Source organism: Haplochromis burtoni, unplaced genomic scaffold (genome assembly GCF_018398535.1).
Source record: "Haplochromis burtoni strain Fernald_Lab_line unplaced genomic scaffold, NCSU_Asbu1 Contig_77, whole genome shotgun sequence".
Lineage (NCBI taxonomy): Eukaryota > Metazoa > Chordata > Actinopteri > Cichliformes > Cichlidae > Haplochromis > Haplochromis burtoni.
In genome coordinates this window covers 1,391,479-1,419,333 of record NW_024582438.1, presented here as the reverse complement: position 1 = coordinate 1,419,333, position 27,855 = coordinate 1,391,479, and the positions used below count along the sequence as shown (strand labels likewise).

General features: G+C 41.0%; 3 protein-coding genes across 6 annotated transcripts in view; 2 read left to right on the top strand and 1 right to left on the bottom strand.

Annotated features, from left to right (window-relative positions):
• LOC102313160 (1-phosphatidylinositol 4,5-bisphosphate phosphodiesterase zeta-1) overlaps positions 1–6,815 on the top strand; it is a 21,789-nt gene extending 14,974 nt beyond the window's left edge. For both annotated transcript variants that reach the window (XM_005929103.3, XM_005929104.3), the window contains exons 9-12: positions 1,110–1,282; positions 3,903–4,029; positions 6,230–6,379; positions 6,583–6,815. In XM_005929103.3, the coding sequence (XP_005929165.1) occupies positions 1,110–1,282; positions 3,903–4,029; positions 6,230–6,379; positions 6,583–6,665 (533 nt within the window). In that variant the 3' untranslated portion in view covers positions 6,666–6,815. The remainder of the gene's footprint in view (positions 1–1,109; positions 1,283–3,902; positions 4,030–6,229; positions 6,380–6,582) is intronic.
• pik3c2g (phosphatidylinositol-4-phosphate 3-kinase catalytic subunit type 2 gamma) lies at positions 6,813–22,110 on the bottom strand. The gene is made up of 33 exons (XM_014335771.2): positions 22,033–22,110; positions 21,058–21,586; positions 20,866–20,945; positions 20,468–20,619; positions 19,649–19,763; positions 19,427–19,538; positions 18,948–19,018; positions 18,721–18,784; positions 18,483–18,608; positions 18,287–18,317; positions 17,197–17,380; positions 16,937–17,059; positions 16,645–16,773; positions 16,003–16,117; positions 15,776–15,909; positions 15,439–15,627; positions 14,969–15,062; positions 14,714–14,808; positions 13,803–13,968; positions 13,556–13,663; positions 13,361–13,453; positions 13,083–13,212; positions 12,854–12,990; positions 12,597–12,766; positions 12,346–12,502; positions 12,141–12,250; positions 11,867–12,035; positions 11,256–11,374; positions 11,040–11,136; positions 10,883–10,946; positions 10,670–10,749; positions 9,537–9,662; positions 6,813–8,327 (listed from the first exon to the last, which is right to left on the bottom strand). Exons 2-33 carry the CDS (start codon positions 21,493–21,495, stop codon positions 8,175–8,177), a joined length of 4,131 nt encoding a protein of 1,376 aa, XP_014191257.1. The 5' UTR covers positions 21,496–21,586; positions 22,033–22,110; the 3' UTR covers positions 6,813–8,174.
• Positions 22,111–22,523: 413 nt separating this feature from the next.
• Positions 22,524–25,448, top strand: bncr (bouncer). Of its 3 annotated transcripts, XR_006054526.1 has the most exons (6): positions 22,524–22,640; positions 22,765–23,025; positions 23,124–23,149; positions 23,231–23,339; positions 24,707–25,210; positions 25,328–25,448. XR_006054526.1 is itself a non-coding variant. In XM_042221961.1 (5 exons), exons 2-5 carry the CDS (start codon positions 22,891–22,893, stop codon positions 24,758–24,760), a joined length of 324 nt encoding a protein of 107 aa, XP_042077895.1. In that variant the 5' UTR covers positions 22,553–22,640; positions 22,827–22,890; the 3' UTR covers positions 24,761–25,032. The 3 variants fall into 3 exon arrangements, 2 of the variants coding, with proteins under 2 accessions (XP_042077895.1, XP_042077894.1); XM_042221961.1 differs by lacking the exon at positions 25,328–25,448 and having other exon boundaries at positions 22,553–22,640; positions 22,827–23,025; positions 24,707–25,032; XM_042221960.1 differs by lacking the exons at positions 22,524–22,640; positions 25,328–25,448 and having other exon boundaries at positions 22,648–23,025; positions 24,707–25,032.
• Positions 25,449–27,855: the final 2,407 nt, after the last annotated feature.

Here is a 27,855-nt window from a genome sequence, read left to right as displayed (position 1 = left end):
TTTCATATTTACATTGTTTTTTCTAATGACCTTGTTTTGGTTTTAATTCCTGTTCATTGGTTATTACCTTCCCTATCCTCAAACACAGGGATTCACCTGTGTTTGATTGTGTCCATCTGTGTCTCGTTCCAACATGGGTCTCATTCCTAATACGCCCTCTGTGTAAATATAGGCTTGTCTTTCACTTTGTACTTGTTCCTTCTTCCTCATCTCTGTCCCCAGTGCGTGCCTGTTTGAAATTTCGTCACCTTTTGGACCCGGTTTTATCAGCTCTTTCGATAAAGCTCGCTCTTTGCATTTCCTTTGAACATGTGCATCTGCATTCAGGCCTTAAGCTCTGTTTAAAAATGTAACAGATTGCCTATGAGGTTAAAGTCACAAGCCTTATCTGTCTGACACTGTCTTTGCCAGTGTTCCTGTCACTCTGTCTTAACACATACTCTTCATACATCTTCATCAGTCAGCCAGTCAGTCACTGACTCTGACATGTAGCCTCGCTGATCGCTGAGCCGTGCAGATGGTGATCAAAGCTGCAGGAGTCTGCGGAACAAAGCAGTAGCCTAGAAGGATCAATTGCTGTTAGATGAGCAGAAGATCCACAGGGCTTCGGCAACACACGGGGAGAGCACAGAAAGAGAAGCTGAAGGCTGCAGAGCAACATGGGGGTTCACACCGAATTGTTTCTTTGCATTATTTATATACGTTATTCAACCCTCATCAATGATTTCTGTCCAGCCAGAGAGAGACTTAATCTGGCACTCTATTCTGATGCCTGAAATCTGTAGTCACTGATGATGTGTGCAGTGCACATGCCAAAACATAACTGTGCACAGCAGAACAGCCCACTGTGCATTCAGTCATTGCACAGTTGGTAATTGTGAATGACTCCCTGATGCAATGAAAGCCATTGTTGCAGAAACATTTCAAGTCATTGTATAATTTAACTCTCTCCTGCAGAATGAAAATGAGCTTTAGAAAACAGAAGGTTTGCAGGGATCATCTCAAGCTGGTTGTTTTATCTAACAAGCTTTAGGCATTTGCAATTTTTGCTCCACTGTGTTGTGTCTCCTTGTTTCATTGTTCAGAGACTGTCCTGTGGTGTTTTGCAGTGGCACTCAATTTCCAGTCTCCGGGCTTGCCTATGGACCTTAATGATGGACTTTTCCAGGACAACGGGGGTTGTGGCTACGTCCTAAAGCCGGCGGTTCTCATGTCCACCCAGATGCGCTTCGATCCCAACAGCAGCCACCACAAGCGTAAATCAACATACCTGCTGCTCAAGGTACACCTATGGAGCACTAGACCCTGAATAATCCACTCATGGTGCATTTATGGATTAAGGTGTAACGTTACCGGACTGTCTGTGGGTATGTGTGCCTCACGTGCATGTATAAGTGTGGATATCCCTCACAATGTAGGGCACTGTGAAGCAGAGCTCATCTTATTCCTTGCACTTCTTGCCTGCAGTTAAATACTTTCCTGCCGGATGCTCTGAACCAACAATGATGTAAAACTCCCCAAGAGTGTCTGTTTAATTAGATTATCTCCTTTAGAAAATTAGGAAAAGAGAGACAGGAGTGATCTAATGCAATTAGACCTAGGGTCCAATTAATAAATCATCTCTCCTTCATTATTTTAAGCAACTTGGGGGACAGTAATAGCAGCACTTGTAATGTACAAAGCCACACAGCAAAAGTGAAAGAAGCTGCCGAAAAAGCACAGTCACATATCTTTTTCTGAGCTCATAAGGAGAACTGTCACGATTTGATCTTATGAGAAGAGATTTGAGAGATATCGAGGTTTTGTACTGCTGAAACAGCATGGGGAACAGTGCGGGATCACATGAAGTAAAGGCAGAGGAGGGAACATCATTATGTTGATATCAGTTTCATGATCGATCATAAGGCGTATAAAAATAAAAACATTCTTTAAAGCTTATATCAACTAAACTAAAAGCGCAAACAACAAAGAAACAATCTAGTCACATAGGCTTGAGATGTCCATTTATCCCTATTAAACCTTTGTAGCACTGAACAAAAAGCCCCCTTTATCTGCAGAAACACTAGACTAGCACTAGTATACAATACCATCGGTCCATCCTCTTCCGCTTATCCAATTCAGGGTTGCAAAGGGACTGAAGCTTATCTCGGCTGCCTTAGGGCAAGAGGTAGGGCCCACACCCCGGACTGCTTGCCAGTCTGTTGAAGGGCTAACATAGAGCGACAAACAATCATTCACACTCACATTCACACTTATGTGCAATTTAAAATCACCAATTAACCTAACACTACTAACTGTATGTGTTTGGAGTTTGGGACTGGACTTACGCAGAGACGGGAAGAACATGCAAACTGCAAACTCAACACACAAAAGCCCATCCAGATGCCGGATTCAGACCCAGGACATTGTTGCTATGAGGCAACAGTGCTAGCTACCAAATGCTGCCAAGAAGTATTTTATACTAGTATACTTATTGGCAAATTCTTTCAATACCTGATTTTAAATGTGCAAAATGCCTGACGACCATAAGCCTGCAACTATTGAAGTTTTGTTCAGATTCAGCTGTGCAAAGAATTTTTTTTAGCGAAAGGAGTCACCACAGTAAACATTACCTACTGTAACCCTAAAGTGGCATGTTAGCGCTAGCATTTGACACATGCTAAAGTTAGCATGTAGAATGTATCAGTACACTTTCACACCATAACCAGCATGGCTTTATATGCACAGTGTTGCTTTTCTTTCTTTCTTTTTTTTATTTGTTGCTAAAACAACAACCACGGATATTATGGATTGGCGTGAATATTAGACCCATGTAGAAGTGATTGGTTGTCAAAGGTGATTGGAATTCAGATCCAACTTTTAGGAAGGATTTAATATTTGACACCTTGCATCATATTTTTGAGTATAATTTTCTGCATCCAGGGACTCCATTTATGCATGGTATAGAGGAAGTTTTCAGCCTTGGCTGAGTTATGCAGTCTTTAACTTATTATTATTTTATGTTTCTGAATAGAATATCTGTTAAACTCCTGTCACATCGCTTTTGTAAATCTTTGAAAATCTGTGTAAATCTTACATCTGATAAAGAAAATGCTTCTTGGTCAGACAGTGTTTTACAAGGACATGCTCAAGTTAAACAAATGCATGTCAGACATTGTCTTCTAATAGAATATGCACAACAACACACATCACGATGCATAAATATGAATGTTGCGTGCTTGTGTTTTAGTGTGCCCAGGGCCCCGCCTTTATTTATTCACATCATCGCTCTGTATTATTCGATAACTTCGGGGAAAATCCCGCAATCTCAACACAGCCCTCAACTCAGTGAATCAGACTCATGAGTAGCAGACGGTGTTGTAACTTAGGTAGGAGTGTTTGGGTTTTCAATCTTCAATCTCAGCATTAAATTATTCATTTGTTCAGGAAAACAATATTTCCCCTTGAGCTTTTGCAAGAGTTTTTAGCATAAAACTGTCAAGTACGTGCAAAAGGTTTATTTAATGATGACTCCAACCTGCTAGCTATGAACTCACAAGTAGGGACCATTGTGACTGTGAAGTATCAGAACCTTTGTGGTTTTGTAGCGTGACTACAGAAGAGGAAAGGGACTGTAATTCTAGGCTGGACACTGTAAGGCTACATCAGTGCCAAGCAGGGCATGTCGTGATAAGTACATGCAGGTTTGTCTTTGATCAGGGCCAGTGAGGGAAAGCTCAGTGTGAGACGACTGCAGATAAGCCTGCCTTTCTCCAGACTAGTGTAATTACAAACCCTCCCTCCTCTTCTCTACTCTTTTCTTCTTACTGATTTTTGATTCTTTCTGATTCTTACTGTTTCTGAGATTCTCACTAATCATTTACTTAAATTTACTGTATACCTCTGTGTGTGTTTGTCCACAGGTGATCAGTGGGTCCAACCTACCCCTACCCAGGAGTGGAAAAGCTCTGGACCCCTTTGTGAGAGTGGAGATTCATGGGATTGCATCAGACTCCTGCAGAAAAAACACACATACTGTCAAAAACAATTGTAGGTGGCACAACACAAACTGCGCATATCACAACGTACCAAGACACAGCAATCTGTTCTCCATTATGTTAGATCTAGCTTCACTTTGATCAGTTCAAGTTGTGTTTTGTCAGAATTAACTCTAGATCATTGACACTCAGCTTTCAAGAAAGTAGGAAGGACAGATTTCATGTGTGTATTTGTACATGGGAGTGAGATGAGACAAGGAGGGAGAGAAGGCGGAAACAGAGTACCAGACGTAGCACTAGAGTGAATACATCTGGTACTCTGTTATGATGTGCATATGAACATTAATCATATAGTCATCTAATAAAACAGGTAAGGTGAATACAAATGTCATTTTGGATTGAGAAACTTGATCAAATTGTTTAAAAGAATTCAGCAAACCCTTTAAAATCCAGTCAACACTGGTCATGTGCTGTCATCTGTGAGTCTGTTGATTGCTGGTCAGTTATCCCAACAGCTTTTAAATTCACTGTTAGATCAAGTGTTTGTGTTTTTTGTGGTCGCTCACCTTAGTGAGCTACAGAGCACTGCAGTGAAAATGGTTGAAAGTCCGGTCAACACTTTTCTGCAACATTAGCTTGCTAACTTCAACAGAAACTTGAAATGTTGCTTGGCATTTGACATTGAGGTCTTTGCAGGCGACAGCCACTTTATGTTTAGCTTGCACACATTGCACTGGGCACAGGTAAAGTTAAAATGATGGCAGGATTGTCAGGAATGGAAGGCTGTTTTGGAGGGACTACTGCTTGGTAAACCATCTAAAAGGTAGTTTCTCCCTGCTTCACAGTGAGGCATAGTTGGGCAGAATTGATAAATAGTATTAAATATTATAGAAACATGCTCAGAAAATGGAACGTGCAAAATTGGAAATATACTATTTATACGGCAAGAAGAGTGTACATTTCTAATGAACTTAGGCAACGTTTCTTGTCATTTCTCTAAGTAGTCTTCAAGAATAGTTCTAAAGGCTTGTTGAGGGACATTCAAAGCTCTTCTTTGGATGCTGGCTGCCTTTTATTTTGTTCTGTCAAGATGATCCCATACTCATACTCTAGAGAGGTCATTGCGTGTTCTGCTACTCAGGTACGCTTTTATTGTATTGGCAGCATGTTTGGGATTGTTGAAATGCTAAACAATAAGGCTATTTTCAATCAGATTCTTTCCAGATGATCAAAATTTCAAAATCTTTGAGAACTATTGCTCAAGACCACTTTAACAAAAAGACAAGAAAGTATGGCTCTTTGGAACAAAATGTAGAGAAATAGGGGGTGTTTCGACAATATTGCGCAGTACTGTATTTGTTAATTTACCACTTGGTTGATCAGCAGCTTGGCAGAGTGGTAAGAGCGGTTTGTACCTGCAAAAATACTGGCACGGTAGCATTGTTATTCTTATTGTGACATCTGCATTTGTTTCAAAGCAGCAAGTGAAAGCGATTAACTCAGGTTGAACAATAAGCTGAATTAACGGTAACTTTACTTTTTGCACAGGTTGTCAGCGTGTATTAGCGTCAGAGCACTCAAGATGAGCTCAGGCGGTGTGTAATTTCAAAAGCCGGTGACAACTTTAATACCACCTCCTGAAACAAGTATTTTAACGCGTAGCTACACTTTTGACAATAATTTCATGATAAAGTAAAAGTCAAGTTTGTAATATTTTGAGCTCGCCTGAAGACAGCTGGAACAAGCTGAGAACCCAACAGTGTCATATTATCACCCCATAAAACAGAACTTGTTTACTTGTTATTTATCTGCCACTGTACATTAGAATTCATTTGAAGTTGTGTTTCTGGCCTCCAGGTGAATATAAATCACATACTCTGTCTTTGAAATCTGCTTTTGGGCTCCACTAACTTATGACAAAAATATATTTACAGGCTCCAAAATGCTTTCCTATGTTCATTAGCTAACCACTTTTCTTTGTCTGTCCTAAGTTTTAGCAGACTTCAGTGGATATGTAGAGCCGTTTTATTCAAATGATGTAAGACTGGTTAAAGTCAAAGCCCAAAACCATAAATTATATACCGAAAACAATGATCTTTGTAGGCAGGTGATAAATTTCTCTGTGTTCATCATTACAGTTGACGTCTTTCACATAGAGGTAGCGGTGTGATCCAGTGTTTGATCCAAAAATGTTAATTAGCACCTCAAAGAAACATTAACTGACTCTAATGAAGTTGTTAATTCTGTTCTAGCTCTGAGTCCTCGCTGGGATACTGACATGTCCTTCACGATTCGCTTGCCTGAACTGTGCCTCGTTCGCTTCTGTGTCAGAGATCAGACCGGCATTCTCAGCAGTGAGTTTGTAGGCCAGTACACCCTGCCCTTCAAGAGTCTGAAGAAAGGTGAGCCAGCAAGTGCTGGAAGGTAGAGGGTTGTAGGGCAGTCAGATGAAGGGCTAAATTACATCAGGTGACAATGTGGGGCATCATTGTATTTCCCCTAAACTCCCAGTGTCAGCATTACTGAAGGTTTATCTGTGCTTCGGTTGAGTTTTTATGGAAATGATCCTGTATGACCATACGTACTGTTCTTTTCAAACCTCCAGGCTACAGGTGGGTGCCTCTCCAATCCAAAGACGGCTTCAGCCTGGATCCAGCCTCCCTATTCGTCTATATCTCGCATTCCTAAAAAACACATCTCCGTATCAGACTCTCTCACATGGCGACACAGGCACACACGCACACCTTGCCAGCAGATAGAGAAGCGTGGCTGATGTGGGAGCAGCAGCGGCAGCAACAATGAAAATATATAAATAAATCAAAAAGAACCATTTCCTCAGATATAAATACCACTTTTATTGTCAGAAAATAGAAGTGCATTTATTTTTCCCCACTGCCTGCAACTGAGTGCTGCAGAAGAAAAGACCAGAAGGCTCCAGTGAGTCTGAAAACACACATAATAGTTCTCTCCTTGCATCTCTAAAGTAATAGAGACATTCCTAGAGTAATGATTTTAGAGGAGTAGATTGATCTCTTTTCTTTTTTATGTGGTAAACTTGATTGCACATGCTGTATAAGGGTCTTGCACATCCACAACATTTTTTGTGGGGGAAGGAGGTATTTATCGTTAATGATTAGAAAAACAATATATCAGGCCTGAAACGGATGTGTAGCGCCAGGATAAACTAATACTCCACGAGCACGGCTTTTAAAGAGTACCATCTTACAGCCCTACTTCCCTGTGAGAGACCCTTCAGGGAATAATATAAATAAGATTCACAGAGGTATACATAATTTAACCAGATCCAGTTCAGGGAAGTCTATTTCTATCCTCTTTCGCCACTAAATCACTATGAATGAGGCAGAGGAAAGTATGGGTCAGCAGGCCTGTCAAGAGAAAGGACAGCATTAAGATAACACGAAGACCTGGTTGTGCCTTGAAAGTGTGCGCGTCTTATTTTTCTTTCTTTTTTTTGTCATCATGTGATTGTCTGCCTTTGCGTGCACACGTGCTAAATCGGTGTTCAAATGCTCCTGATGGATAAGGCAAAAGGCTGGTGAGGGGGCGAGTGTTAACTCAGCCCCACGGGCCAAAAAGGCAGAGTTGTCATCCTGCTCACACGCTCTCCCTCACCCCCTCACGCCTCCAGTCCCACTGGTCAAGGACAGTGCAGCTGACGCAGCCTGAGGGGACAAACACACTCAGGTAACAAACCGGCGGTGCTGCATCACCTCCTCTTTAATCTGTCGCGTCCACAGCCTCGGCGACGTACACGTTTACAAGGTCTGCTTTTTGCTCTCAGTAAAAACAAAGTCAAGTGCAAACGAAAGTGCCACAGTGATTAAAAAACACGTTTTCTTCATCCATCACCAAAGTAACATTAGAAAAACTAGTGAACAAAAGGCCTTCATTCGATAAAAATGTAGAAATAATAAATTCAGTGTCACACAGTAAACAGTCCGCTGTGTTCTTTCAGTCTGTTTTGTAACTTTATCCACACACTCCCATCTGGCAGTGTTTTCAAGTCTGGAATGGGATTAAGTTGCATCTGATAAATAGGTATAACTGGCATGCAGTTTTGTATACAGTGCATTCTTCCTCTTCTCAGGCATCTCCCTCTCAAATCCATGAATGTGGTCCCTCACTTGATGTGGTTGCACCCCCTGCTGGCAGTAAGCCTGCAGTGCAGCTCTGAGGTCAGATAGCAGAGTTTCCGAGAGGGAACCAGAGCTCCTGATTGAGCAACTTTTCGTCCAGTTTTATGTTAGTTGCAGCCACAAAAGCCTTCTTGCTCTTTACTACCACTTCCAGGACTATCCCATTCAGCTGTGTGACCGAAGTGTACTCCACCTGTGAGTAGGAAGGAGACACTTTAGTTACCTAGCTTAAGATGTGGTTTTATCATTCTAAATAAGAGGTTATAAGAGGCTATAAATTTGTGGGAATATGATGGTTAGTGGGTCAAAGATCATGTTGTAAATCAGACTGCAGCAGCACAGAAGGAACTCTCATTATAATGAAATATATAAACACATTCATACATTTAGTTATAAGTCAGAGTGAGAACAATTTATCTGAAGAAGTATTCAAAACACAAAGCAAAAGAAAAACAAACTTTTTTTTTCATCACAATTAACTGTACATGTGACAGCTAATGCATGATGACAAAATCCAGCTCAAGGGTTCAAGGATGCATCATCATATTAGGTGAAATTTGTGATTGTGGCTGTACTGCACAATTTCTTTTTTGTTGTTTTTTTAAACTAAGCACTTCAGTTTAGAAGTTTAAGTGAAAAGTCAAAGGAGCTTGCAAAGAAAAGCGTCTGGACTTCTTTAAGTTACTTGAAGACGTTTCACCTCTCATCCGAGAAGCTTCTTCAGTTCTAAGGTCAAATGGTGGAGAGTCCCAGATATAACCTAGTGGGAGTTTCCCCCCAGAGTGGGTCCCAATCGAAACTCTGGCTGATTGGGACCCACACCCAGTTTCACACCTTGGCTCAGGCGATTAGAGGATCATCAGGGAGTCCTTTTGTCCCTCTGTGGGGGGAAACTCCCACTAGGTTATATCTGGGACTCTCCACCATTTGACCTTAGAACTGAAGAAGCTTCTCGGATGAGAGGTGAAACGTCTTCAAGTAACTTAAAGAAGTCCAGACGCTTTTCTTTGCAAGCTCCTTTGACTACGATGACCTGGATGACTGAGAACCTTCACAGACATATTTAAGTGAAAACAAATTACCCATGTGAAAGGCACGCAGACTAAAAGTATTAAGTACTATTAGCTGATTTTCCACTTGACGCTACTCAGTCGATCACATTTTTGGATTGCCTCAGATAGCTTGGAACCCCAGTCATGTAGATATTAAAAAAAGCACCTGGTACCACGTACTACCACCTAATGGAAAACCCAAAAACTTAGTGGAGCTGAGCCAAGCCAAGCCACTATGTACTAGTGGAAAAAGATTATAAATGTACAAGCTACCCTGTAATACAGCTAAGTACCAAAAGATGTCTTGACTGTGTCTAATCATGGATAGAGAGGAGGAATGATGGCACTACCAGTTCATTGAAGATGGGGTTGACATTATTGCGGACAATCTTTGTCTTCCTCTTGGAGCGTCTCCGAGGGTCTGGCCTCAGGTGTGTGATAACATAGGCATCAGGGTTAGAACCGTTCGGGTGCTTCTGTTGAGGAGAGGCGAATGAACAGGAAGTCAGAGGAGAATGAGCACGTGCCACAAGTACACTCAGTCACATGATAGCAACTAATGCATTTTTGCAAACTGCTGAAGATTAAACTCAGCTTCAGAATGGGGACGAAAGGTGATTTAAGAGACTTTGAATGTGGGGTGGTTCTTGGTGCCCGATGGTAAATGACCTGGTTCTTATAAAGCACTTTTCTACTCTACCTCAAAACTCAAAGAACTTGCCTCATTCATACAAGCACTTTGTTTTATGGCATTGTTTTTCTAGCATTTACACTAGTTGTTTTCCGATGAATGGACCGGAAGGTTGGTGATTCGATCCACCATCCATCCAATTAGTAGATGACCGATTCTATCTCCCGAGCCACAGACAATCACTCAATCCAGACAGGAGTGTTTCAGAAACTGCTGATCTGCTTTTTCACCATGTCCTTCTCTATGGTTTATAGGGGAGGTTCCAAAAAGATAAAGAATCTAGTAAGCAGCAGTTCTTAGGACACAAATACCTGGTTGGTATAAGAGGAGAATAACCTCTGGTAGTTCATGATGGTGTAATGGACACGATCGAAGTAAGGATCCTACAGCTTAACACACTGTGACACAAAACTTAAATGATCTCAAACATTTTTCTTGAACGTGACAATGAGTTCACTGTACTCAAATGGCCTCCACAGGCGCCAGATCTCAGTGCAGTCGAGCACTTTCGGGATGAGAGATTCACAACATGAAAGTGGATCTGTGTGACACTATCATGTCAACAGGACCAAAATGTCTGAGGATTATTTCCAGCACCTTGTTGAATCTATGTCATGAAGAATTAAGGAATTCTGAAGGCAAGACGGTCCAACCTCATACTAGTATGACTAAGTTAATGAGGTGAACCTGATGTAGTATCCAGTGAGTATATATCTGATATAGAACCCTAACTATACGTGCTTTACTCTTGCTAAATGCTGCGGGACAGTAATAAGAATAAATGAAACTCACAATGTTCTTCAGGTGTTTTATCATTACAGAGAGCTTGTAGTCGACGTAAGTAATGTAAAGCTGGACCTGAGGCTGCTCTTCTGCAACAGATAATCACACAAGTGCAATTAGATCACAGCAAAGGAATTTCTTATAAATAAACTAATATCACACTTTTCTCAATATACCACGCAATCAACGCTCACATTCACATATTTTTTCCATTGTTCTTACCTGCACATTTTGGACCTCGGTTATGTCCTGGACCATCCAGAAACAAGCTGCAGACAAATTCATTCTGCGGGTGGCAAATTGAGATACTTTTCAAGTTCAGCTCTAATGGGGAAAACAGCTAATCACAAAGGACTACTAAAGCAGGGAAGAAACTCACTCCTTTGCAAGGTCCTTCAAAAAGCTCTTTTAGGTATTTATTCAGCAGAGACATCTTCCTGCCTGGCGTGAATGACATCTGGTACCAGCTCGGAAACCTTGGAAGCAAAGGAGTGGAACCGAAGTCATGCATCTATTTATGTAATTACTATGAGAACGAGCTGTGCAACAAAATATAATACACGAGAGCAGGATTTATGTTAATTTATTCACTCACTGTGGTAGTGTTGATTCAATAAAGTGTTTCTGCAGCTCCCTATGGATCAGCTCAAACTGTCCAAATGTTTTCTCACTGGTCAGAAACCCATCGTCAATGGTTATCCTTAGGTCATAGAGCTGCAAATCAAACACAACCAATTATTACATTAGATAGAGACTACAGGAACTGTGTTAAAAGCTTCCAGGGAGATTGTTTTAGTAGCTTAAATCACTGCTCATATGCAAACTCCTTTATTTTCACTGCATTTTTGCAAACACCTGAATCCTTGATCCTTGCTGTTATTTCTACTATAGACTGAATGTGACTAGAAGAAGAAGCACTTGACATCAGGACAGCTCTTCGGATCAAAGAGTAGTAAATGCTTACAAATACTCCTCACCCAACCCTTGGGAAAGACTTTATAAGCACAAGACTGCCTTCTGACAAGCTGTAAGTGACAGCAAACAATCAAAAAAAAAAAAGAAGTGTGAATTTGCTGTCACTTCCAAGTGTTTTATTGCCTCCTCCAGCTATTTGGGCCTAATAAACAGCCCTGTAGTGCATCAGGTAAAATCTATTTTATAATGGTTTGTTTTGTTACTGAGGCCAAAGTGCAGTTGCAGGCTTACCACATCTTTTCCCTTGGCAGAGTATCCCAAAATGACAGCTTCCTGAATGTTACTAGCAGGAGCAGGAGCACTCTCCCGGGGCAGGGTGCCCTTTGTCTTGGGTTGAGCAATGTTGTGTGCCAGGAAGTTAAACTTGACTGCAACACAGTCCATACTCTCCTTGATCTTCCTACCACAGGTGTAACACAAACAGCAGAAATTAAATGCAAGTTTGTTTATTTGCGGAAGGATTATATGTATTCTTAGGAAGACGTTGCCACACACGTCACATTACTTTGTAAAGAAGGAGGTGGCCTCCAGATCAGTATCGTGAGGTCTGAGGTTGTTCTGGACGTACTGCAAGTCATTAGAGTCCTTCAGTTCTGGCATTCCTGCATGTAGCATCTGGAAATATACACAATGGGTAGAAACCTGTTTTACGGGATGTTTTCCGTTCTCAGACAGAGTTAAAAAGGGACTGTAGTGTTATTTAGTCTTACAAGCTCCAACAAGCTGAGTATGAGTGCAGAACGCTGTCTGATTATGTTGTAAGCCTCACAGCAGAGCTCCACGAAGCGATGCAAGCGTTGAGGCTTCTGCCCTCCACCAGTGATGAAGTGGTGCATCTCAGATGTAAAGATGAAGGGAGACCGGTCCCTATTATTGAGCAGGAAAATGTTTTTTGTTGACTCATACATAACAGCACTCTGTCCTTTTTCAAAATGCTGCTTTGCTTGACTTGCTGACTTGCCTTTTAACACCTCCAAACATCTGTGCATTGCCCATTATCTTCCCGAAGTCAATGTGGAACATGTGCCCACTTTTTTTCAGCATGATATTGTCATTGTGGCGGTCGCAGATGCCCAGGATGAAGGTAGCAACGCACCACCCGGCACACGAGTGCAGGAAGTTCATCACAGCCTGCATATAAACAGAAAGTGTTATGCACGAGAAAGATGGAGCAGTGACAGTGCATCGTTAAGAAAAGGCTTTTCAGATGGTCTTAACCTTCTCGTAGTCTTCCTTAGTTCTGTTAAACATGTGAAACCATTTCTCCAGAGTGTCCTCTCGGAGGCTTCCACCCAGACCCCACTCTTTATGAATCTTTGCCAGGGTCACTGCCTCTGGTATCACTTCCACCAGACCTGACAAGCATAAAATAACAAGCTTTGGAAAAACACAAATTCCCAGACTATTTATGGACGTTCAAAAGCACAAACAAATCTATCATACTGACCCCGAGCTTGGCCTGTAGAAATACACTTGTAGGTGATCATTTGTAGATCGAGTCCCTCTTGGAGCCACACTCTGTCCATCGCACGGACAATCTGAAGTACCAGCATGTCCTGACGCAGGTCATCTCCTGTCTGAACAACACGTTTAACTGAGATTTCCTTAGTGTGTCCTCTAATATTCAGAGCTGTGTAATAGCAGTTTTGAAACAGATTTAATTTCCCTGGAAGACAACAAGCAAAAACACAGTGTGGATCGATCCAACTGCATATCATTACTCACCTTGCAGATAACATTGTAGTTCTTGGCCAGAGGGTCAATGCAGATAAATGGGATCCCCAGAGGAGCAGCAAATGAGCTGTGGACCTTACAGGCCTGGAAGTAACACATCAAAGAGTAAACACCTGAAATAAAACGTTGCTGTGTGTTTGCATAAAAGAAAATACTGATATATGATGTGGTGGGTAACAATCTTACTTCTAGCTTCACTCCATTCACACAGACAGCAGGATCTAGTGGTAGGCAACAGCTGATCCCATCCTTAAAGAAGTCTTCAATTCTCCACCCTGTTTTTTTCAAAGTACTCTGCAGACAAAAGAGCAAAGCGGGAGAAAAAACACAAAAGAAAACAAAAAATTAAATGCATTTCTTGTACATCGACAGACACGATGATTACAAGGATTATAAGCCAGGAAGTGAATACACCAATGAGTTAATTACGGACCTTACGACTGCGAATGCCACTAGCCACCTGTACGAGCACGGCCATCAGCTTGGTTTCGCGCTGCAGCTCCTCCCTCAGTGCTTGGCCGCAGCACTGCAGCAGGGCAGCGTGAATTTTACTGAACCAGCTCTGGTAGTGTTGGTCATTGCGGGCATCCTCCAGCAGCCTGACATTATATTCTAGCATGAGTTGTAAAGCTTTGCATGCATGATGTTGTCACTTACTGCCTAAAAGCATCATAGAGGTTGAACCTAAACACAGTGAGTCTAGAACTAAAAGAAATAAGGTCGACTGATAAGTGAAGCATCTTAACTGTGTGTGAAAGCCAGTGAAGAATTGCTTTGTTAACACACACTAGAATACAAAGTTTCCTAAATTTCACCTCTTTTAGCGTGCACAAAAAATACTTCTTTATATATTTCTGTGATCATATTCAATGATATCAGCTCTAAAAATAGCAGCTGCATTTTTATACCAGCTGGTATCTTTAGATCTCTTATTGGGAGGCCCATTATGCAGTGGGCGGTGCACAGTGTCAAGAGAGAAGAGTTAGCGGGAAATCCTGCAGTTCCTCTTATGTTATGGAAAAACTAGTTTAAGTCATGTCACACAACCCTTTACAGTAAGAAAGACATAGCTTCTATTTGTACTATTCAATGAATTCAGGGGGAAGAAAATGACTTGGAGTAAGATTTCAATTTGATAAGTTTTTATGGACTTGTTCTTATGTGATCACTATTTGATCACAAAATCGAGTAGAGTGAAAAACTGTAATAAATAAATCAATATTTTATCAGTAAAGACAGAAGTCTTTCAGTTTTATTCATGTTAATATGGCAATAAACATTTTCACCTGAATGAAATGACAGTAGTTTTAGTATTATTCCTCATCAGTTTCGTGTCTGACTCACCAGAAGAGCTGCTGAGCGATGCGTATGTTCCTAAGTGATCTCTCCAACAGCAGCATTACCAGGGGTCCATCCAATTTCCACTCATTCTTCAGTGCCTGCAGGAAATGATCACTCATCAATCACACATCAAACTACTGAGCGTGCAAAGTGTGCCACCAGTTGTCCAATTTATCATCTGAAAAATTTAACTACTTCAACATCATATTTTTTTTTAGATCTCCTTTGAAAGGTTTGAATGTGTGTTAGCTTGCTCACCTGGACCAGCTGTGGTAAATACACCTCCAGATCCCCATCTGGTATCTGCTCAAAGTACTGAACGGCTGTCTGTCGTACAGTCTGATCATGAAAGCTGGAAGTGAGATCAGTGGGAAAGGGTTCAGATCATTTTTGTTTTAAATGAATGAAACATTAACCAGATATCCATCAGTTTCTATTACAAAAGTTCTTTAGTGTTTATTGTCTTGAATTATGCGCTGTGCTTCATTTATGATGATAATGTAGGTGGCCAGGAATATTAAGAAGATTAAAGAAATGATATTCCAGATCCAGGACGATCAGTGTTAGGCTAAAGGAAGCCAGAACCAAAGACTACGCTGACCTTGTTTTAGGGTACCCAGTCATTACCTTGTGTTAGTTGAACTGATAACTACTTTCATATGTTGTATAAATTTTTTGGTCAGCTTTTCTAAGTGACAGCACTTTATTTTTGCATGTAAACGCTGTACCTGTCGCTAAGCAGGAAAAGGGCTTCCTCAGGTAGATAGATAGCCCAGTTCTCCAGTATGGTATAGATTTCTGTCAGGTTTTCAGGATACCAGTGGGAAACTCCGCCCAGCAGCAGGTGGAGGAACGTACTTTGTTTGTCGCTGCTGTGACGTTTCGTCCACAGGAAAGCTTTCTCATTCTCTGTAAGACTGGTGAAAGAAAAATTATTTTAGGAATGTGTTGCTTGACAACAAAACCCTGGAAGCAATCTTGAAGAATTACTGAGAACTCGTAGTCCAAGGTATTTCTGACTAGTCCTGTTCTCAAATGACTCAGGAATTAAGTCATTCTACTCACAAGCAGAGACAATGCTTCTTTGAAACCTCCAGCATTTTCTTTTGCAGTTCCTCACAAGCCTGTGTGAACAATATTGACCCAGGGAGTGCAATGGGCCTCTTATACTCCCACTCAACCTGGTCTTGAAACTGAAGCTGAGGGAAAAGGTAGGAAGATAAAGAGTCAAGGAATGTGGTGTCGTTTTGCTTTTTGATCAACAGAGGGCAGAGCTGTCCAGTATTACTTACCTGCATTATCACCCCAGTGGCTTGTCTGTGGCTGTCAAAGAGGGCAGCGGACGGAGGAAAAGACAGCTCAGCCAAAGTAGACATACAGAGCAAGACGGTGCCTGTTACGAGAGTCCTGCACACAGAGAGAGAGAATACACTTATTGCAACAGAACTACACTGAGCTTGTAAAAACACAACCAGCCTTTAAACACATGCAATGAAAAGCAATTTGAAAACTGTTCTTGCACAGTGACATGTTTCCATCTGTTGTTTTGAGTCTTTAAAGTATTCAAAGAATGAAGCACTTTCATTTTAATGCGTGAAAACAAACACAGAGATAGTGGAACTGGGGTTTCCTCAGTTAACACCAATACATGATTTAATTCACAGTTGCATATACTCGCCAGTCACTTTATTAGGAACACCTGTCCAACTCCTCATCACTGCAAATATCTCATCAGCCAATTAGGTTTAGATTTTTACAGCTAAAATAGCCCTGTTCTGCTTGAGGTTTCTTCCCGTTAAAAGGGAGCTTTTCCTACCCACTGTCTCCAAGTGCTCGTAAAGTCCAATGAGCGTGCATATGAATTTTAAACCAATCCAAATAGACACAAAAACTTTATAGGTGCTATAGAGATGTAAGCTTTAATGACAACTTACCTATCGCTGTAAAGAGGTAGTACAGCCCACGATAAAAGCTCAGCAGTTTTGCCTTTCTTGGAGCCCTTGAGGCGAAAAGTGAGCATGGACTCATAGGGAAGCTGATTTATTGAAACAGGGAATACTATCCTAAAAACAAAGAACATATAGGTTATATATTATTCATTTACACGCGTTGTTTGTCTTGCAATTATTTTACATTATCGTACTTTAGACCGGTTGTAAATGAAGAAAGAGGAAGTTGGACGTGACAAAATAAAATTTATACTTATGGGCACTATCTAAATCTTACATGCGGTTACACTGGATTGTGTTTCCGTGTGACAAGGCAGTGCTGATATTTTCACAAACTCCACTGTCGCAGAGCTTCCTTCCGACGTACGTCAGCTCACACGAAATAGAGAACGACTCGTAACTAAAAGAAGAGGAACAATAAAGCTGGGAAGAATCCAGTGAATATCAACGGTGTGGTTAACATTCATGCTTGAGCGCGTGAATTGAGTTTGTGCATGCATATATAAATATATAAAAATACAATAACCACACACGTACATGTCTACCCAGATGGGCTGTAGTTTGTAGAGAGCAGCAACTTTGAGCTGGAGGATGTCGCGGTTGTGGTCTACGTCACAGATTTGCAAGCTGCTCGTTACCTTCGGGGCACTGAAGTCTGACTGGAAGTTTTCAAAAAACACCTGCAGCAGCTTTTGCAGCGCCTCGTGGAGCATGAGCATGGCTGGAGCACAGATAATAAACATCACTTAAGAGAGTCCAACTTTTTAGTAGAACCTTTACAGCAAAATGTGATAGCTGAAACATTTAATAATGATCGTCATTGCTTTATGTAGATGTATCAATAACAGGTGTAGTATACCAGAATTGTAGTTTGCTCTCTTTTTCCTTTGGCATTGGAAAAATGCAAAACATGGCACTGAAACAGTGTTAAGATAAGATAAGATAAGATAGAACTTTATTAATCCCTCGGGTGGGTTCCTCTGGGAAATTCGACTTCCAAAAAAAGCACAGCAACGACCGAAGTTAGTAAAGAGTAGTGTACATATAGCACCATGTTTGTGCGCCAGAGGCAAAACTGATATGTCTGACAGTGGTCTTCCAAAAATTGTAAATATTTAAATAACAAATATGTTTTTCAAGTTTTTGAGCATATTGAGCATGTTGTTACAAAACTAAAAATTCATAACCATGTAGGTTGGTGGGCAAGTTTGTGTTGGGAGCTCGGTTTCATATCACACTTCTTTCTTCACTCTGATCCAATCATCTTCTTGTCTGTCACATATAGTAAAAGCTATTTCCTGCTCTTTAAAATTCTGCTATTTTATCATTCTGCCTTTAAGACTATTATTTCCAGGATCTTTTACACACTACATGCCTCATCCTGTCTGTTATACAGACACTTCTACTATTGACACTAATCTGCTCTCTTTTTTTTTTTGATTGGAGTCCAGTCACCAACGTTTCAATGAGTAAATAACTTGTTTCACTTTCAAATAGATTCTCCTCATGGAAATAAACCTGACGCCCAAAATAATCTAAAAAACTTCTTTGCTGTCCAGCAACAACAAAAATTTTACAGTAAATATACACCACACACAACCACACACGTACCAGTATAGATACTCACCATCTGCACACTCACTTATCTCTTCATGACTCTGCAACACAAAAAATGAAACATCTGTCATTTTTAATGTGAACAGGCATTTTTTGCAGGTTTTTAAAGGTACAAGAAAAACGATGAGATTGAGGCAAATTTTGCAGGTTAGTGTGATACTAACTTCTATTTATACTGATGGTTCTGTTTCTGTGATATAACCTACCAGAGGTCTTGGGTTAATCCTGTTGAGGTTGCCAATGGCATCCTCCAGTTCTTGGCACGTGACACCACACAGAAGGTTGCTGATGGTCCGAGCACGGCTCACAATAACACCAATATTCACCCCAGACTGCAGACCATAATAAGACGAGACACAAATGAGGAGAAATATTGGACAACCATGTATTGAGAAAGAAAATCCACTAGCTGCTTTTATTTATTTATTTATTTATTTTACTGACCTTATTACTGAAGAGCTCTTTTGCCTCTCTACAGTAGGTGTTGAGCACACTCTGAAGACTCAGCCTGAGAGGGGAGGAAAAAGTGTAAACAAAGTGGCAGTAAAACCAGCTCTCTTCATGTTTTCTGCAAACAGACACCATCTGACTGTCTCGCCATCAAATAGCTGTCATTGTTAATGAAACTACTCCTCAAAGCTGGTGGTATGCAGTGCTGCTGGTTGTCTTACTTGCTGGTGTTGAAGACGAAAGCAGAAGCAAGGAACCGGAACAGCTGGCATGCAGTGTTGTCATCCACAGCCTTAAAGGGGGCGACATAGATCGGAATGTTGGATTTTTATGGTTATGGTGTCGCTCATATGTGGACAACTTCCATAAATAATATCCAATATGTAGCTTATATAAAACATTTAACTAATTACACGACAGTGAACATGCATATTTTGTCTTTTATGCATTTAAATCTAAGCGCACATCGGGTTCACCTTTATTCTGTTTACGTCTTCACGCTAAATGCCACCAGTCATGGCGTCATGTTTACACAGAGCAAAGTCAAGAGCTCAGGGTGGAGATTTTTACAGCTACAATAGTTCTCACGATAACAAACCGGCCAGGGAACGGGAAGAGTTGTACATTGTTTCAAGACTTGGGACGAAGCGAAAGGATCCTTTCTGTAAGAGGAAATGGAAAAGGACCTTGAGCCACTCACATCTCTGGCCAGTCCACGTTTGATGCTGTTGATGTTTACCAGTCGGACGGGGACTTCTAGATTAAGCTTGTAGTAGATCTGAATTGTCTCGTGCATGCCGAGCAGCTCTTCACTAAAGGCAGACCAAAAAAAGAGTGCATGGGGCGCATTACACCACATTAAACGATGCAGGTTTAAGAGGACGTCATGAGCTTTTGCAGTAAAATCTAGCAATAAACTTACTTCTGGAGAAACTCCTCGGAGTCGCACAGTTTTAATACGCAATGCTCAGATTGGTCAGGAGGGATGTCTAGAAGCTGGGAGATGTCCTCGATCAGACTCTTCACTGTCCTGTTCACTGGATAAAAGATTGGACTTCAGAGACACCACACATGCCAACATATGAAGAAACTTATGAAGCATTTATAGATATTACCTACAAATGACCCTGTTCAGCACAGTTTCCTGGGTTGCGAGGTTGGGTAATAGCTGCTTACTTGACTGCTGATAAGTCTGTTAACACTTTATGCCAATTTTACCACTTATTTATTTTTTTAAGTTAGAAATATCAATAATGCATAATTTCTAAAACAGAATACGAGTAACAAGCAACATTTTATGATCATTTTTCCTGTTTTAAATTCATTTAACTGCCACAGAAACCAAAAGACGCAGGAAGAAACAAATGTTGTTAAGTTGTCTGCAGATACTTAAGGACAGACAAAAAGCAAGAAAATTGATTTGTGGTTAAACGTTGCAACAGAAAATATTATTACATTTGTGTTAGACCTCATTTTCAGTAAAGACCTCAGAAAGATGCTTAGCCCACGTTTCTGCCCAAATACCATGTGTGATGGCTGCACTGTCATCTCAGAGTCAGTGCATGATGACAGAAGAAGCTTTGCAGTGAATTCAGTGATGGGTTTTAAACATTTGAATGTACAAATTGCACTATTGTAGCCACTGTTAAAGGATTTCTCTCCCTCCAGTATTTTGTGACATTGGATGGGAGCTGCTGCTAGCTAACAGAAGCAAGTGAACTGGTATATATACAAATGTTACCTGAGGTGGGAATGGGGATCTGGTTTTGGTCCCACACCACACTGATAGTCACCTCGACCTGCTGCAGCAGAGCACGGTTGATGTCCAGCAGTCGACCGCATACCAAACCGGAGTTGTAAAGACTTTCTGTGTGCTTGTATTTTGACATTAAGCTGCCAGAGACAGTGAAGAAAAACAGGTTGCAAAATTCCAAATGAAAGTATGATTGCGATTAGAAACCAACTGGAACTACAGAGGAGCAAAACAATTGACAGTAAATACACAGCATATAAGATTTAAAGTCCAGTGACTAATTTTGTTTGCCTGATTTCTGTCATAGTAAAGGAGAATATTGTAAACAAAAGCATTTTATAGTCATTTCATTTCCACACAAGTTGTTTTTATGGTCATTTTCATACCTGGCAGTTGCAGCAGAAAACGAAACCATTGTCTTGGTGCTGCCCTCCGGAGTGTCTATGAGTGTGATGGCCCATATATCCTGATGAGGAAAAGAATACAAGAGACACTCTTCAGTCTTTTCTCTGTATTTTGGGTTTCGATCTTGAACATTAAGGAGCTTTTTGTCTACAATGAGTATTGGAGATGCTCACTTGGTTGCATACGGTTGTGGAGCGAGTCAGTCTTTGAAGAGGCTCGCTGAAATCACAAGAAACCTGCTTATTGAGTCCCGGCCTGGGAGGAGGAGGAGGAGGAGGAAGTCGAAGGACCTTTTCTCCTCTCAAACATTCACTGGGAAGCCTACATCTTTGTAGATTAGGAGATCTTGGGGGTACTGGGGGGCGACCAATGGTGCTCTGCTGGTTGGTATTTCCAGGACCTCCGATCTCAAAATTCCAGATATCATTTCCAGGTTTAGGCTGGGTTAAAGTGGGGGATTCTGGGATGTCGTACAAATTAGGCCCATCATTTTGTGATAGGTCATCAATGCTCTCATACAGGTGTATTGCTTCTAGATCGTCCCTCAAAGGCATGGGGAGATCGGTGTCGCTCGCATCTTCTCTGTGGAGTGTTTCAGCTGAGCTTTCCATTGCATTTTATTCATGTAAACAAGTTTTTCTGGATGCTGGTGTTTCACACTCCGCACGGCCTTCATTCACAGCATGGCAGAACAGAAAAAACCTATGTGGTGGTATTATTAATAATGACAAGTTAGGATACTTGATGACTTACATTAGAAAATGCGAATTGTTGAAGGTAGGGCGGGTTTTATGAGCAGAGTCTAACTGAATCTGAAGGTTCAGGCTGGTGTAATTATTAACAAGCTTTCAAATCTTAACAGGAAATCCAACAGAGCACACCAATAAGCCCACAACAATGCCTTGTTATATATCAGTGACACCACAAATAACACATTATGACTTAAATTCTATTTTTAGACAGTATAAAGCTGAACAGCAGGGATTTTTGAATTTAAATCAAACTCAAATCTAGCCTGGTACTTTTTCATATCACGTAGTGTTTTCCCTTCATGTCACAGAAGGTCCTCTATAGTAAAATGTTAAGACTAGCTGTGAATAACAAGATTTGTCTTTTGCAAATTCACGGGTATATTTTTGTGAGCTTACCGTAAAAGCTCTGATGTCCGGCGCGTATCCTGTTCAAGGTGAAAGCTTGAATGAAGCCAAGCCCAGCCAGTTAGACCTGTAAGAAATCTGGAAAGGTTTGCTAGCTCCTCCCACTGTTCCTCCTCTTCCCTCTCCCGCGTCACAAAGTTGCCCTCTGCTGGACAAAACTGTGTATTACATATGTGTGCGTGTGCTGTTGTTGTACAGGTGAACTAATTCCAGTTAGTTCTTAGTCTTACATTAAAATTTGAAAACACAAAACAATCTTGACTTTTCATTGTATGTTTCAAATGCTGATTAGATTTAATTTGCGTGTGTGTTTTTCAGGAGTTAACCAATGAAAAACCATATGTGACATTAATTTTCAAAGCAGCATCACTTCTGACTTTACTGTATGTGTGTCAAAATGTTTTAAACGTGATCATAAACATGGATAAACACGTCTGTCCAGTTCAACTAACACACCGGAATACACTGAATACACTCCTCATGGAGGAATGCTATTGAGCAAGTTGAGATACGCGATCACTGTGTTTCAGTGGGTCACAAAGACTTGAAAGGAGCGAGAACGACATGCATGTTCAGGTAGTCCCCAGGTAGCACATAAGGTAAGAATACATTTAAGAAAGAAAAACGCAGATATGTTAAAATGCGTCGCTGTAGTATCCTTTAATCAGCCGCCTTTTCAGTTCAGTTTGAGGCACGTAAATATTTACTGTACTGTACATACAGATTTGCTGGATCTTACATGCCACGGCGACATTTGTTTTTGCGTCTTTCTGTGGGAATGAAAGCAGAGGCACGGCACTGAATGTGTCACACAGGTGCGCAGCACAGACGGCTGCTATAAAAAGGACGATGGGGCAGGAAGAAATGCATCCGAACCACACAACTCCCCATATTTCACCAGTACCCAGCAAACCTGTATTTCCTGGTTACTATTCACTCATCCCTTTGGTTGTGCTCATACTGATTGGATGTATAGTGGCAGTGGTAAAAATGTTTATTTACTTCTGCACAATTCACTTTCAAAATGATGTCTTACACATCTATTATAATCGCACTTCTGTTTGGCTTGTGCTTCTCTTTAGGTTGTTTATATCAGAAGAAAAATGAGGTAACTCCTGAAGTTGAAGCATCATCTTGAGCTCGGTTTGGGCTCTTTTATGTTCAGGTTTCTCTTTCTCTTTTTTTCCAGATTGGATGATTTGCGGCATAGGTTGATTCCTTTGTACAGCTACGACCCTGCAGAGGAACAGGAAGACTGGGGTGATGCTGGCAGGGAGGATGAGGATGCGGAGCTCAATGTAGGCTCATTCTTCTAGTAGATTCAGATGAGTTAGAACGAGACTTTATATGTTTGTTTTGATTTTCATTTATGTACTGTCACCATTAAGAATCATTGAGTTCAGTATTAAAGCTTCTGTTTCCAATTGGCAGCCAACCAAAAGAAAGTTGACAAAGTATGGGACAAAAGAGCTCAAGTAGATTGAGTCCAATAAACTCGACTGGTAGTTATGTAGCACTTTTCTGCTCTACTTGAGGACTCAAACCACTTTATACTACAAACCTCATTCATTAAAACAGCATTTTTTTCTATGCGGATGTGCTTTCTAACATTCACACTCTAATAAACGCATCAGAAGGAACTTAAGGATCTTTCTTAAGGAGTCTTTTAAGGACAATGGAACACCCAGTGATTTGAACCACAAACCTACACACTGGTAGACAACCCACACTGTCTCCAGAACCACAGGCACCCTAAACTGGGTGGAAATAGATAGCCACAGAATGAAAGGGACACCATTAATACAAATACAATATTTCCATCTATCTAAGTACTTATGATGGCATGTTGAAGATTTGCCCAAGCGCTCCTTGGCATGCAGGGATTGAACCACCAACCTCCTGATTAGTAGATAACATTCACTACAAATACAGGGCCTTTTAAAACTACACCTGTCCATGTTAATTGGTAAATTTCTATAATCAGTCACATACAACAGCTCTTGTATCATTTGTTACCATGTTAGCATCTTGCTAACAATTTGAACTGTAAGTTATTCTTCAGCTGTACTTTTTCTGCAGCTAGCGGCGTCTGTCATTTATTGTCTACTGATTTGCTTTGACTGGTTAATACTTCTATTTGAATCTGTTTGAACTGTGCATGTGCTCCCTTTCTCATTCTCGGGCTAACTATTTCTGCCCATTACTTTTGTGTGGGCTGTGATCCATGAGGTAGCATGGGTTGTCTACCAGTTCCAAGGTTGGTGGGTTAAATCCTTAGCTGCTCTAGTATCTTCCAAAGAATCCATGGGAAGATGCTGAACTGCAAAGTCCTCCTGATGTACTCATTTGAGTGTGAACATTAGATAGAAAATGCGTAAGCGTAGGGAAACAATTACTATTGTGGATGAGGCTTATAGTATAAAGTTCTTTAAGTGTTTAAGCAGAGTAGAAAAGTGCTATATAAGAACCAACTAAATTTGATTCGTACTTTAAAATGTCACCTTCAGTACCCCTGTGTATGATTCACTGAAGTACATCACCAGTCACATAAGTTTTAACACTTCGATTACATATTTTCAACTTCATATTCGTACCCTCATTTCCTGTCATACACGTGGGTGGCAGTGACCATTTCAGCTTATGTAGAATTTGATTTTCTTCACAGGAACCTTTGTACAAGAAGGCACAGCTCACCATTTCCTCTGGCTACGCAACATGATCACAAATTTCAGAAGAAACTCATTTAGGCAAATAAATCTTTATTTGCTGTACATGCTGCACAGCAGCAGCTTGTTGCCTGGATTCAAAGTGTATATAGAGGTTGTGGTTGAAACGTGACTTAAAGCAAACACCAGATGGCAATGTAACACTGCCTTTTTTCTTTCTTTTTACCTCAGCTGAAATTATTTTTTTTAATAGGCTGCACAGAGTTTTATTTTAAAGGACAAAGCAAATGTTCTTCCTGTGCAATAAACTGGAAGTTTAAAGTTTGAAAGGTGTTTGTGTGAATTCGTGTGTTTCTTCTTTCACATGTGTGCGCAATGACATTAAAGGCACACCTGTTTCTGATTAGCAATCAGAAGCTGGCGTTTTAAGGTTGCTTGAGTGGACACGTTCTCATGTTTGGTGGGATTTTACAGAAAAAGATGGGATCGCAAAGAAAGACCAGGTGAACAGCACATGCATGCAAATAACTAAGAACCATAAATGCCTTTAATTGAAATATTATTTCAGTATGTATTGTTTTGGTGTGAATTCACATTAGTCTGGGTATCCATCTGTTTAGTCCATGCTGCTTCTTGATCTCCATCCTGCTGGTCTCAGCTGCGATCCTCCCAGCACTGGCTCTAGATAGCCTGCTGTGCTACTACTGTCCTCTGCAGCAGAAAAGCAAGCCCTGCCCCCAAACCACCAGCCAGTGTATGCCTGACCAGCGCTGCGCCATCTCCACAGGCAACTATGGCTTCTTCCACATCTTGTCTTCTCAGGGCTGTGTGGACAGTAAACTCTGTGGCTCCCATAAAGTCATCTCTTACCAGGGAGTCAAATACAATGTCAGCTACACATGCTGCTGTAAAAATCAGTGTAACATCCTGCCCAAATCTGACAGCAATCTGAAGAAGCTACTGGATTTGATTGCATTAAAGGTTGATCATGTCGGGAACACAGATGGTCGTAAGGAAGAGCCTTTGGATTCATGTCCAAATAACACAAGAACAACAATACCTGTCACTGATGCATAGGTACCTGTATTGTTGAAGACTGGGGAGAGTCCTGTTAGCCACTGGCACTTAAATCTTCAGAAGATGAAAGGCATTCAGTCAAATGTCTAAATCTCAGTCATAACTTTAAAAAAAAAAAGTTTGTATAATTTAAAAAAAAAAGTATGATGTATTGTGTGACTTGTATTTATGCGCCAGAGAGATGGACTTGTCAACCATCTTTCTGTAATCCCTATTTCCATATACATGTGTTTTAAAAAAATAAAAGCGCTGGCATGATCAAGCTTCTGTTGGTGTATCTGCTCTGTGTGAATTTAACAAGCAGGTATAATCGAAGGTGTGGCCTGTACAGCTGGAGTCAGTGATGAGATTGGCGTTCAGCAGGAGAAGCTCTGAAATGTTTTGGCTGGACTTAAAATCTCTTAAATGAGGTGAGACTGTGCGAAGAAGTCTGGTGAGGAACTTTGTCGCATGGAGTCACACAAACCACCTGCAACTCAACACCTCAAAGACTAAGGAACTGGTTGTGGACTTCGGGAGGTCCAGAGAAGGTCCACTGCCGGTTCAGATAGAGGGGGAGGAGGTGGTCAACAAGTACAAGTACCTCGGGCTGTGGGTGGACAATAAACTGGACTGGTCATGCAACACAGAGCACCTGTATAAAAAAGCCCAAAGCTGACTGTACTTCCTCAGGAGGCTGAGGTCTTTTAACATCTGCAGGAAGCGCCTGAGGATGTTTTACCAGTCGGTGGTTGCTGGAGTACTTTTCTATGCTGTGGTGTGCTGGGGGAGCAGCACAGCAAAGAAGGACTCATCCAGGCTGAAGAAACTGATCAGGAAGGCTAGCTCTGTGGTCGGCATGAAGCTGGACACTCTGGTGACAGTGGCAGAGAAAAGGACATTAAAGAAACTGATGGACATTATGAACAATGCTGGGCATCCTCTGCACACGGCCATTAACAACCAGAAGAGTCTGTTCAGTGACAGGTTGCTTCTCCCCAAGACAAGAACTAACAGACTTAAAAACTCCTTTGTCCCACACGCCATCAAACTGTTTAACTCCTCTCTGGAGGGGAAACAGGAGGACAAAGGAGGGGGGAACAACTAAGCTGTAGTGCCTCTTCACCTCACTGTGCAATACCTTTTGTTAATAGTCAATGGTGCAATAGACCTCAATACTTGAAATGTGCAATTCACTTGTATTTTTATTTTTTATTCCTATTTATTCTATTTATCCCCTTCGTATATTTTTTTATATAGGTCTCTGTATTTATGTGTGTGTGTGTGTGTTACTCTGTAACTTCTGTCGGTGCTGTGCTTTTGGAAAGCGAATTTCCCAGAGGAACCCACCCGAGGGATTAATAATGTTTTATCTTATCTTAAGCTTCACACTAAAATTGTTCCTGCATTTTATCGTCAATGCTGGAAGTAGTCTGAATGTGATTATCAGAGGAAATCCTTCACACCAATACAAGAAATGGTGAAATTTCATACTTCCTGCACAGCTGTACAAGTTGACCGGTTTTAAAGATGATAGCTGTGAAGATGTTGTTCATCTGTTTAATATAATGGATTTAAATGGCACTCACTTTGTTTCATGAATGAAAATAATAGCACAGAAAAATTCAGCAGCAACGTTTCTTTCCAGTAATTACGACCCATTATGACATTTTATCTGTGAGCTATTTAACGTGGTAAATATAGCATCTAAATTCAGCCTTTACCAAACAATAGAAACTTGCAGCTAACTAACATGTAAATTCGGCTAAGGGGCCAGTGACTTATGAATCCTGTCACTTTCACTTTTCAGCCTCTTACCAGGTGCTTCACTCTGCACAGCATTACAGTTTGTTGGGAAAAAATGGCTTCTATGAAACTGTGGAAAGATGTTGGTACTGAGGTTTTCAATTTGTTTTTCGGTTGGTTTTTTTGGGTTGTTTTTTTTTTTAGCACTTTGAGTATCAGAGTATCAGTTTTTCATCAGTCCACTTATTTACTGCAGGTGGTGCTGGAGCTCATCCCAGGCGGGTGGGGGGGTGTACACCCTGAACAGGCCACCAGTCTGTTGCAGGGTTAACACAGAGAGACGGAT